The sequence below is a fragment of the Corvus kubaryi genome, unplaced genomic scaffold (genome assembly GCF_017639235.1).
Source record: "Corvus kubaryi isolate FWS band 111438036 unplaced genomic scaffold, C.kubaryi_AGA036_p1.0 66, whole genome shotgun sequence".
NCBI lineage: Eukaryota > Metazoa > Chordata > Aves > Passeriformes > Corvidae > Corvus > Corvus kubaryi.
Window position 1 is genome coordinate 7,603,528 of NW_024582054.1, and position 12,894 is coordinate 7,616,421.

General features: G+C 36.6%; 1 protein-coding gene across 4 annotated transcripts in view; it reads right to left on the minus strand.

The window, feature by feature from the left end:
- The window catches only part of STXBP6 (syntaxin binding protein 6), a 94,924-nt gene that overhangs the window by 12,040 nt on the left and 69,990 nt on the right, over positions 1 to 12,894 (minus strand). For 3 of the 4 annotated variants that reach the window (XM_042047562.1, XM_042047563.1, XM_042047564.1), the window contains 2 exons: positions 4,632 to 4,762; positions 2,698 to 2,863 (listed from right to left, as the gene is read on the minus strand). In XM_042047562.1, the coding sequence (XP_041903496.1) occupies positions 2,698 to 2,863; positions 4,632 to 4,762 (297 nt within the window). Of the gene's footprint in view, positions 1 to 2,697; positions 2,864 to 4,631; positions 4,763 to 10,038; positions 10,124 to 12,894 lie in introns of those variants that run through there. The other variant, XM_042047565.1, reaches the window with a different exon arrangement.

Consider the following 12,894-nt stretch of genomic DNA (forward strand, 5'->3'; position numbering starts at 1 on the left):
AAAGGAGGTACAAGGAGGAAGGCCATGAAGAGGGTCTGGAGTTCCACAAGAACACCTTTATTTACTTAAAGCTAAGCTCCTAAGCACTTCCTGCAGAAACAGGAGCAGCATGACTTTCACTCTCTTCACTCTTATCCTTTAGGAAGGAATAAGGTTCAATAACGTAGGTAGGCTTGTAAACAAGCCCTTCAAGTTCCTTCATCTTCAGTTCCACTTGGGAAAAAGTGTTCTTTGGTGGCAATTTATTTTTGAAAATATGTATTAGCTACAAGATATACATTACACATATATTATAATTATCTGTATAATGACTTTAAAAAGCATGTGTGTGTATGCATATACATATTCTAATAATTTCTTTTTTAAAAAATTTTGTAGAGTATTAGAAGTTAAACTGGCTAACCATCCAAAAGAAAAAGTATTACTTTTCACAGAAAGTTCACAAGAATATCACTCAAAATGTTATCCCCTTGGTTGAGGGGATGAAATGACAAGCCTCATCTGAAATCTGACCACACCAAGATTTAAGTATTATTTGAATATACTGCTTTGACTAGTGAGCAAAATACACCAACAAAACAGTAACAACAAAAAAATCCAAGTTGTAAATGCTCAACTGGATACAATAAATTTCAAGCTATATCTTCAGGTGTATGTCCTTTGGTTTGCTTAGCTACATCTGGACCTTAGTTTCTCTAGTCAGGATGAATTTGAGATTAACAACACATTTCACTCTGTCTTCCAGAAAATACCTCTTGGTACTTCAGGTTTTGGACATAATGGGTTTTGATACACACAGCTGGCTCAGTGAGGCTGACACACAGCAAGTCACTGAAATTCAAGCTATTACTTGGTTTACAGTTCTTACAGTTTCTGTCAAATTCAAACCTACCAACAGGGAGTGTATCACCCAGTGTGAGGAAGAAGTTGATAGTTGAAGAACAGCAGAAGCACTGTATCCATGAGGAGGTTTATTAGTCCGTATATGGTGTCTATATGTGGCACCGTGTGTGTACACACACAGACCAGATTTGTGCCCAGTCAGAATGACATGCAAGGAATATGGAAATGGTCACCATCTGCTATCAGAGATTACTGAATACTCCCACTTTATCCAGGAAGTTGTCAAAGGGAGAATGTGGGTATGCTTCATGGGACATGGTAGGGTCTAGTGTGTGTTGAAAAAGTACAAGTTAAGCATATATTTATGAACCTCAGCGTCAATTTTTTTTCCACTGTGATGACACTTGTTTAGGATAAAGTTAATAACTGGGTCAGTTGAATCAGGAACTCAATTTTGGACAGGTCAAGCATAGGAGAATAATTCAAGTTCAAAGGCGGTATGTGTGGCAGTTTATTAATAACAACTTATTTGCAGGAAGGATGGAAGCGAGAAACATTAGCAGGCTGATAACCAACATGAGACTTTGCATATGAAATAGAAAAATTGTAGAGTATATCTTCACCCATTAGTGCAGCTCCCTCCCCACCACCACACCAAAAAGAAAACAAAGGAAATCCTATTAATGTGGAAAAGGAGAAATGAGAGAAGACACTTACAAGAAATTTTGCACATTTTTTCTTAGTTTGAGAAGACACTAAAAGAAAACTAGTAATTGACAAAGTTATCTGTGTCTGTTAGTTTCAGTAGCTAAAATGAAAGCACCAAACTGGAGATGGCTTCTCCCTTCACGTTTATTTTTGGTGTTTTAGAGGAAAGGAACAAAATAACAGTGAGAAAAAAAGAACACATAAAGGTCTCTGCACAAAATAATACGTCTGATAATAACATACAGGAATATACTCTAGATGTACGAGAGATGAATTTCCACAAGAAAAAAAGAGTAAGGCTCCCTATACTTATAAGCTATTCCTACTGGGAAAAAAAGAAAACCCAACTAAATGGAATCTCAAGTCAGCTTGCACTTCTCTTTTATTGTTTGTGAGCTCATTGAGAAAAACAAATTTTTATTCCCACTGAACACGAGAGATGTAAAAGTTTTAAGTGTTCTGGTTTAGAGCACACAAAGAAAGAGCCTATTTTGAGAAATTTCAAACTAAAGGAGTAACTAGGAATAACTAAACAATTTTATTTCCCTAAAGAATACTTTGTGAAATTATGTGAAAATCCTCCCAAAATAGGTTTTGTTACTCAGGAAGTAGATGGTCAACACTGATTATTTCACATATTGACCACACTTTTTTTACCTAACCATATATTTTTAAATCTAATCCTGGAAATTCACCTTAAGATACATGACTTATGAAAGTGTCATGGTTTAAGTTCAGCTGAAAATTAGGCACCATGCAGCCACTTGCTTCCACTTGTGAGGAAACAGGGATGCAGAAGAGGCTTTTAGCTGATGTTTCAGGCCACCCAGAAACACTTTAGGATGAACAAAAGCAGAGGGGCAAATCAAAATCAGGGTTGCTTAAAAAGAGGGAGGAGAACAACTTCTCACAAGGTGGAAAGGGCATGTAACCTTTGGAACTGAAAACCAGCAATGAAAAGGTAACAGAAGAGTGTGAAGTGGTGCTTGATGGAGAAATGCTGAAGCATAGTTTACAGCTAAGTTAGCAAGTTCAGACCCATGATTTCAAGATGCCATTAGGCTGCAAGCTTATCTGAACACAGAATAAATCACATGCAAATCATTTCATGCCCAACTACAAAGTATTAAGCTTTGATTTGCTTACCTCCCATAATTTTAGCTTGGCAGTTGATAAATTCTGGCTTCTTGTCTGTAAGGTATCGCTGACAAGTGTGATGTAGAACCTGAAAGAATGTGCATTTTTCTGAAGCTGTGTTTGCTACCCATTGGTCAAACGCGTTTTCAAATAGTAAATCAAATTCTGGGGAATCCTAGAAGAAAAAAACCACACTTCTATTATTCCAGTTTTAGAAATTATTTGGAGAGATATTTTTTAAAATGCACTGTGCTGCAAAATACAGAAAGGTCATGCAACTCATAACCATCCTGGAATTACTGCATATTTTTGGATGAAAAAGTCCAAACAGGCAGGAAGTTTTTTTCTTACTGTTATTTTTAATGAGGAATAGTCAGCTATGACAAAAACATCTGAAAACAAAATTTAGATCAAAACATTAAAGGTCTAATTCTCAAACCCTTGCTATCTACAGATATATAGTTACTTGTGTATTCTATATTATGCAAGCATTTACACCTCTCAACACAAAACCTATGGTCACACTATATTATAGAAGATGTGGCTCTGCTATCCACGCTCAACCAAATAAATAAGCTAAGCAAATAACAAGTCCTAGTTATTGTAATTAATGCATTTTCATAAAGTGTTGCAAAGGACTCAGGAGAACATGAACAAATGACCACTCCCCCAATGAACTGAAGTGCAGGTATACCACCATCAGCTGCCAAAATAAAAGGATTTTATGCAAGAAGTAGTGCTATATATTTAGTAATATTTGCTAAACATTGTTTTGCAATCTAATCTAGTAAATGTTCTTTTCCAACTGATGACACTTGGAATTCACAGGGAGATGAGTTTGAAAGAAACATTTCTAAGCTTAAGAGCTTGGTAGGACTTTCAATCTGTTACGTACATAGCTGCATGGCAGATGCTATAAAAGGGCCTAAAACTCATATCCCTTATCTGTTTGTCATTTCCCTTGTTTTTATAGTTCCTTCCAGAGAAAATATAATTCCACTCCTTGAATTTCATAGGGCAGTGGTCAAGGGCTTCTTTTTTGTACCATGACTTTAGGTAGTAACTGGCCTTGATGCTAGGTACTTAGGTACTAACCAAGACTTGAGTAGTAACACAATTTGATGCACCATAGCTAAGATGCTTAGGTGGCTGATCAGAGCACAACTTTGAAGAAACCAAGGGAGTTAGTCACAAAAATATTTTGCTATAAAAAGAACACTAAATCACTTCGTAAGCACATAATATGAGCCACATTTTTAACTTCTAATTATGTTGTTTTACTACCGGAGAATTGTATTCATAAGCCTATTACATATTAGTACAACTTTGTCTTGAGATAGCTCAAGGTGGGCTGCATAGTCCAAATTAAAGGAATAATTCCACAACTATTTAATAGAGGGTTGATTTGTTTTATTTTATTTTTGGTAGTTTTTAGTTTAAATCACTGTTCACTTGCCATTTGCAGCTAAAAGACACTACCACACTTTGTAGCATAAGGTAAGAAATGCCGAAATATCTGAGGAGAGGACTGTCCTAGAAAAAATGCAGGATTCCCAAGATTTCAAAAACTCGAACCTCAGTAACCCCTTCTATTCTTACTTCTACCTATTGCTCTATCTCACACCACAGGTGCATGCCAAAGTAGACCACAAGAGGCCTACAGCTGAAGCAAACAAGGCTCTTACTTTGCTCTTCACAAAGAAAAGAAAAAGAAAAGTATGGAAAGACAAGAAGAAAAAACCCCATATGACTGAGTTTTAGCCTGCTCCCCGTTTCCCATCAAAATTTACTCCGCATATTCCACTGAGTTATTTATTTTTTGAGAATCTGCACTTAAAACTTGTATCTTGTATTTCCAGATGGCTTTTGAATAAAGAATGCCTGGTTCACCAATCAGTTAAGTAAGAGCTCAGTTTTCACTTTCTAGAACTGTTCAAACTCACCCGATTAGGGTCTATACCATTGACCTGGCGAAGCTGCTCGAGCATCCACTGCGTTCTCCTGACAAATGACGTAGAGCCTTCAAATTGCTTCACCTTCGTTATAGATGCTTGAGCTGGTTTCTTGTTCGTCACTGAACATATAAAAAAATATAACTGAAATGGGCTTTGTGATTCAGAAACATGCTGTTTACTTCACTTATCAGTAGCTGTTTTGCTGGTGTATTTTCTACAGTGTCCCACGAAGCAAATACATGTCACTAATTCTGACAGTAGAATGCATTCTCTTCCCAGTATAACATACTGAAAAGCATATTCCTTATTGTCAGAATGGTGGTATGATGCCAAACAAGCTGTCTACTATTTAAAATTGGATATATTTTAGCCACCATCAACTTAAGTTACCAACATCCTGTAAAAAAAAACCCCAAAATAACAACAAAGGTCTTTCCACTTCATTCTTACAATCACAGAATCACAGAATGGTCTGCATTGGAAGGGACCTTAAAGAACATGCAGTTCCAATCTCCCTGCCATGGTCAGGGACACCTGTCACTAGACCAGGCTGCTGAGAGCTCCATCCAGTCTGTCCTAAACACCTCCAGTGACAGGGCATCCACCACCTCTCTGGGCAACTTGTTCCAGCGCCTACCACCCTCCCAATAAAGACTTTTTTTTACAAATATCTAACTTAAACCCAGTCTCTTTCAGTGTGAAGCCATTTCCCCTTGTCCTGTCACTACATACTCTTGTAAAAAGTCCCTCTCCAGATTTCTTGTAGGCTCTCAGATATTGGAAGGCTGCAATTAGGTCATCCCAAAGTGTTCTCTTCTTCAGGCGGAACAAACCCAATTCTCTCAGACTTTCCTCATAGGAGAGGTGCACCATCAATTACCTTACTGTTCTCTTTCCCCCATGCTAATTTGCTTAAGTTCCTCATATTCAGCACTGAGTATTAGTAATTTCTTTCTCATCCTCTCAATTTAGGAAACAGAGAAGGAAAACAACCCCAACAACACAAACATGTAAGTATATGTACCTTATTAAAAAATCCTGTTACTTTCGACTGAATTTCATGTTACTGACTGAAAAAAACAAGACATTTTTTCCGGTCTCTTCATAACATGGCACATGTAGATCATGCTTGTATAACACTACCAACATTTGTGACATTTGATTCCCAGTCAAGAGACACAGGTATATGCACTTACTACACTGTAAATCCATCAAGTCAGACAAACAGACTGTGAAAAACAGAGGTATAAGAATTAAGGAACTAAAGTTTGCTTAACACGTCCCTTTCCAAATATTAGGTACCACAAATAACAACCATTAATAAGAATGATATTACTTATTACAAACAAAATGTATGTTTAAAAACACAAATAAAGAAGACTGCTCTTATTTTGGAAAATAATAAAAAAGGCAATATAAATGCTCAAATTAGTGTATCATTAAGTCAGAGTCAGGTTTTCAAAGAGTACTTAATAAGGCTAACTTTTCAACAGCAGGAAAATTGACTTGCTGCATTAGATGTTTTCCCTAAAAAAAATTTCTTCTAATCAGTATAACTCCATGAAAGTTCTACAAGCAGCTTTAGGCACTTTCTGTAGTCAAACATGCATTTTGTTTACATGTTACTTATCTGTTGCTGTATGTTAATTCACTCCCAAACACATTTCCACTTTCTGTGAAGAAATAATTTGTATAATCATTGTATTGCATAATCTACTAAAGCTGGTGTGTCATCTATTTTTTTTCTACTTAAACGCTTTCCAAAAATAATGTCATCCATATGGTCCGCCAAATAAGAGTATTATCGGAAAAGTCGCTTTTCTCTGCTTTTAGATGCTGGCAGTTAAAGAAAGCTTCTAAAATAATCAAGACTTAAACAGCAAGACTGCTTATTTTTGTGCACCCCATTCGCCCAAACAACCAGGAAAAGTAAGAGACTTCCCACTCTGAAAATGTGCATGCTGCATGCACTTCTATAACAAGGGACACAGTTAAACAGTAAGTAAATACTGATGTAATACCTTATCATTCCATGAAGTTAAAAAGTTAATACTGATTCTTAGGATCAAAATTTTAAAATGCACAGATCAGCATCTTGATGTTAAATGTACTTAGGAACAGATTAGCAAAGGCAGATTAACATGAAAAGCTCTTTTCAACATCTCAGATTTAAACGTTTTCAGTTCTGTGTGTGTTTGTGAAAGTCCAAACACCTTTATCAGAACTGAACTTGATGAACAGAAAATTCATTTCCAAGGAAATTTTAGTAGGTTAAAAAAAAAAAAACAAACCAACCAAACCAAACAAAAAACCCCCTAGCATTCCACAAGGCAGATAATTGATTTTAAGAAGTTACCTTGAAATAGAAAGCACAGCTGGACTCAGTATATTGATCAGACTATTGACAAGAATGTAGTAAACAGATTGCCAGAAATCTCCTCACTGACAGTGGAAGCACTGAGAGCCAAACTGATGCATGGTGCAGTACATGACTTAGAATCTTACATCAAATAGTACACAGCACAGAAGACCAATGTATCAGAAAGGTAGCAGCAAAATTAGACCAGAATGACTACTGAAATGCAAAGACTGATATTACTAAGAAGGGAGATTAGTATTAAAGATTCATTGCTTGCTCAATGGCCCATGCATCCAAACGTAACAATCCTAAAAAAGCAAGGGTGTTAGGAAACTTATCCATACCTGCAGCGTATATACAGGTTCTGTTTCTACTGCAAGTCTACACAGCACTGACTGGGAAACAAACTCAAAAGCTGTACAGACATATGTGCCTATCTTCTCTAAATTTACTTTGCATGTATTCATGTCTTTTTTGTCAACTCCAATGATCACTTTGAAATACTTTACAGCATTCTACTAGACCAACTTTCATATATATTCTACAAAGCAGTACTAATTAAAGGCTATTTAACAGTGGCACAACTTTTATGGCCTGCAGATTATTCTCTTTCCACGCAAAATGGGCAATGATCTACTGCTAAATCAGCCATGTATTAAAAAGAAAAAACTGTGCATACTATATGTAGGTCACATATATAATTAACACTAGCAGCACTACAAAACAAAGGGTTCGACACTAGGAAGCACCAGACAGAATGATTGCGTGATCAAACACTTGTTTTCCCCCTCAGAATCTCATGGATAACCAGTTACGAAATTTATAGCCTTAAACTTTAATACAGCAAACTTCTCATTGTTCTGAAGGCATCTACATGACATGCATTCTAGTGCTCTTGAAAACAGGGGTCATTGCATCTTTCAAGGTGAGAATACCAAATTTTACAGATGATAGTTAACACTAAATATCTAATCTCAGCATCTCCAGAAACTGGTTCATTTGACATATCCAAAATCTGCTTCTCCAAACTTCTCTACACAGCACTTTTAACAATCTGTGAACAGCAGCTTTATCTTCAGTTGAAGCCATTAGTGCTCTGTACTGCAGTGAAAGTGTCACATTACATTTCCAAACTTCATCACCTCCCAAAAATGCCTGTTAGTGATGAACTACAAAAGCACCTTGATTAGATGATTGTTTCTGTATCATCCACCACACAGTAACTCTGGGAGAGGCCAAGAGGGCTACTCTTCTATGGAGGAACTTAAAAGGATCTTGGGTATGTCAGTCACCTTAGGCAGAAATTCAGCCTTAAGCTAAATGATGCAATCCTCTTGGGAAAATGGCAGTTCCTCCTTTACATCTCACACTCATGATTATTGTGCAAACAGGTCTAGTTGCATTTCACCTTTTGTGTCTTAGTATTTTAGGAAACAGCTTGCATTTCTATAGCATTCAAAAACCCAGCTACCCTTGAACCCACCAAACATGCTTTAAAACCATCACTTAGTCCATGACAGCTTGACAGTAATATGGCAGTCACTGTAACTCTGAGAAACCCTTTGGCAGTCAGGAAAACCATCCTCACTAGCTGCTCATTATGCTGCTTGAAAAACTAGAGCACTTCACCAGCCACTGAGTGGGGGTTACCTTGCCAACATGTAAAAAGTATTTTCTAAAAAATGAAAAAATGTGGAAGCAACCTAGACACATTCCCTCTCTGACAAATCATTTAGGTATTTTTGCTAAGATCTTACACAATCATTATCTACCTTAATAGAAGGCAATTATTTAAGTTATGCTTCAACTTTAAGTGGTTTTTTTGTTTGCTTTGCCTTTTTTTTAAATTGTAACACTATGCCTTCCAAACAAGAAGCTGTAGCAGCGTGGACAAAATACATTTATTTGGAACCCATCAATAAATGGTTGGTTCATATGGCATTTCTGTGTGTCACAGATGGAAATAAGATTTCTTCTTTTTAAGCAACATACAGTTATCAGTGAAGTAAGAAAATGTGTGAGAAATCAGCTACAGCAATTTATGATGGAAGACATTGAGAGGTTTGGTTTTGTCACTTTTTTGGACTTGTCCGTTTCTTTCTATGTGGTTTTAGTTTGTTTTTAACACTAGATTAACATACAACCAAAAGTTGATGAGTCAGAAACAGCACTAGTTCTTCTGGCATGGAAGACATTTTAACCATTTTGCAAAATAAATAAAAATAGGTTGCAGTATTAAGTTTCACAGATGTATTTAACGCCGGAGAAGCATGCATTTAAGTGAAATACTCACTTCAAAATCAGATCAAAGAATACAAGGCAGAAATAGATCAGAACTAGCTTTAGAGAATATGTGACGGAGTCAGAAAAGTCGTTGTTCTCATCAGTTGGAACACATGGAAACAGAAGTATTTGAATTCCAGACCTCATTTAGAATCCAGCCCCACAAGCATGTCCAGCAGCTTAAGCAGCAAATCAATACAGCTCCTCGTACACAGAAAGCTGTATTTAAAGTTATAAACTGTCATGGAGTTACAGTTCATCTCATCTGCTGCCTAGAATGTATTTTCTTTATTTTTTTTTCTCCTCTAAAGTAACTTTACTTGAATGAAAAACCTAAGCTGAAAACCAATCCCTTAAATACCTACCACACAATACTTTGCCTTGAGAAACAGTCTGAAAGCTCTAAACCAATCCACTATGAACTTTTATTTATTTTTCTTTAAGTTTGGATCTATAAATTTAATAACTCAAACTCTAGGTAAATAGGCATCTCATGACAAATGGCTTAAATACATTACAAAATTTCTAGTCATTTTGTGATGTATTTCTAGTGCACCGAAGGGAGAAATTTAAAAGCATAAAATTTTGAAGCAGGCAGTGGCTGCTGCAACTCTTCACAATGTAACAAGGATTTGCTTTATCTGGGCACTGTACAGATTGATAAATTAAACAGCCTTAACTTATATTGCTGTTGTGTCACCAGCTCTTGAAAAACCAAACGAACAAAAAAAATTGAGATAATCAAAAACTCACTTTCGTGAAACTGTTTCATTTGTGAAAGTGAGGCTGAGACTTGCTCCTGAGTAGGCCTGTGAAGTCCTCTGAAGGCATTGGCTATCTGTGAAGTTCAATCCAAAAATATTTATCAATTAAATGTTATACCATGATCTAGCTGTATATCAAATGCTGTACAGCGGATACTCATCCACCAGTTCACAAGGAAACAATTATGCACAGTTCTTCAAACTGGCTCTTAATAACTAGGGGTGGAAAAATCCTTAGAATGCACTCAATACAGCCTTTCAAAAAAACATCTCTGATGAAGAAAACGTTGAACTCAATACCATGCAGTGTGATGTGATTTCATGGTCACTGAATCTAGAATTTAATCATTCCTATCTTTTAGAATCATTCCTATCTTCATGGTAGCAGAACTCCTAAAGTTCTCATAAAGCAGAACTCTTCAGACTGAGACCAAGTCTTAAAAGTTGCCAGGAGTTCCCTAAACAGCTTTTGATTCAGACAGAATAAAGAGAGCAAAATGAAAAGCAGGAGTACATTTTAAGTAAAAATATTATTTAATAGCTAATACAGATTTTACTAGGAAATAGATAAAATTATGTATTAGAATTTGTGTCAGAAATGTTTCTTCTTCCCAAGCCAGTTCTTAAGGAAAAGGAGTAGGTTATGAACAGATTGTGGCAGAGATACTCCTCTATACATTCCAGTTCTTGAGAGCTACATATTGAAACGCTGTCTTTTCCCTCTAAAATTCTGTTTGTTCAATTACACCTAATTCTTATTCTGCAAGTCCCTTCATTCCTAGCTGCCAAGGAAACAATTATTTCTTAAACTTGCAAATAGCTCATTGACTAAATTTCTGACAGTCACATACACAATCCTGGTATGGTATGGCTACCAGTTAGGCTGATCTTAGAGTACAATCATAGAATGGTTTGGGTTGGAAGGGACCTCAAAAATCATCTAGTTCCATGATGATTGGCATGGGCACGGACACCTAAGGATCTGCAGTTTCTGATCATGGAAAAAATAGTGACTTTTTTTATCTTTGTCCAGTTGCTACTAAATTCTGCAATTGGACTTTTTGATTCAGAGGACAAAGCACAAGTAATTTGTGGAAATGCCCCAGAAGTTTGAGAAATAAGTATTTCTTGGATTTTCTTTCAAATGTCAAAGTACAAAGGCCCAAAGAAAAGACAACATTAAGATATCTATGAGGACTGACCCCCATTTGCTATTCTCACCTATGTAACTCCAAAACAAAAGGCAAGAAAAGATGATCTCTATTCCTCCAACATGAGCAGCTCTTCTTTCTGTCACTATAACAACCTTACAATTGTTTTCCCCCCATTTCAAAATCTTACCCACCCTGTTTTCTTCCCAAAGCAAGGAAACGAGGACTAAGCAGGGGAAAGGACACTAAATCATATCCCCTTAATGCTTATGATAGTAGAAGTTTGTATTACTCTGTTCTGCAAGGCTCCAAGGTAGTTCAAACTACTACTGTTCAGGGGACATGCTCCCACAAGCTAACTTCCAGAACTTTCCGACAATCAGACAAATGAAGCTGAGAATTAATATGGAGCAAACAGGTGCATTCTGACTTACTTAGGTATTGAGCAATAAGGACAAGATACATGAAACTGTCTTAGTATACCATGTGAATTTTAGGAAAACTATTTGCAGTCGGCTTCAGGTGACGGTTGTGAGCTTTGCTACCTGTCAATTCCAGCTTTGAGTTTGAGCACCAAAACTTGTAGTGTTTAATGTTTTCTCAGAACAGTTTCAATGAATACTGATTTAATGTGCAGTCTGAATTAATTCTAGAACTTTGAGCCTTCCCACTGTGATTGCCCAACTATTACCTTCTGCACATCTGCCACAGTTCTTAGACCCCAGCTATCTGTAATACAAAGAGGTGCTCTGAGAAGACTGTGGTAAGAAGAACTCAGACTTACGTTGCCACTTCCAGGATTAATTTTTTTTTAGGTACAGAGCAAAGAAAGGATATGTTTGCAGCAAAAGACAGGTAGCCTCACCGAAAATAAACAAAAGCAGCTAAAACTGGGGCAAGTTTAAATTCCCGCTTGCTGGTCAAGGCTTGCCAGGTGTCAAAATGTTCAGAAGTTGAGGCTTGACTTCACAGAATGGCATCTCCTATTTTTGCCCATATTTCCTCTTCCTTCATTTGACAGTGCTGCTTTCTCACCATCTGGGATCTAAGGAACTGAAAGCAGGGACAAGCAGCACAGTCCCACCTTCTCCACTTGCCAAATAGGACATGAGGATGTAAGTGGCCCTAAATACATAGCAGTATAACCAAACATTGATTCCTTCTGTTTCTTTATGCACAGCATAATGTTTTGACATAAAATTGGAAAAAAGAGAAGCTTTCAGATACAAGAGGCAAACTACTCCTAAGTTTAAACACATACCAGTTTTCCCACAGCCCTTCCCAATAGTTCAGAAAACAATATGCATCATCTGTCCGCTTAAATCAGCTCTACTGCATCACTGCCTGTAGCAAGTTGCCAGACTCATGCTTCAGGATAAAAATGTATGAAATACATCTACCCAATTAACACATATTCATACATTCTTCGAAATGTAGCTTTATGTAAGTAACAAATTTTCTTTCTACATGCAAGTTACCTTTATCTGTTGAATAGCAAAAGAAAAATCAAGCATTAAAAAAATCAGTTAACCTGGTATTTCAGGTTAAGATATGTGCTGTATCTTCCCAAGAAAAGGGACTAGACAAAAGAGTTTTCAGGTGCCTTTACATTTAAAAAACCAAAAATTTGCTTTGAGTTGCAACAAAAAAAACTTTTTTTTGTTCATGTGTATGACACCATAAATTGTTGTGAG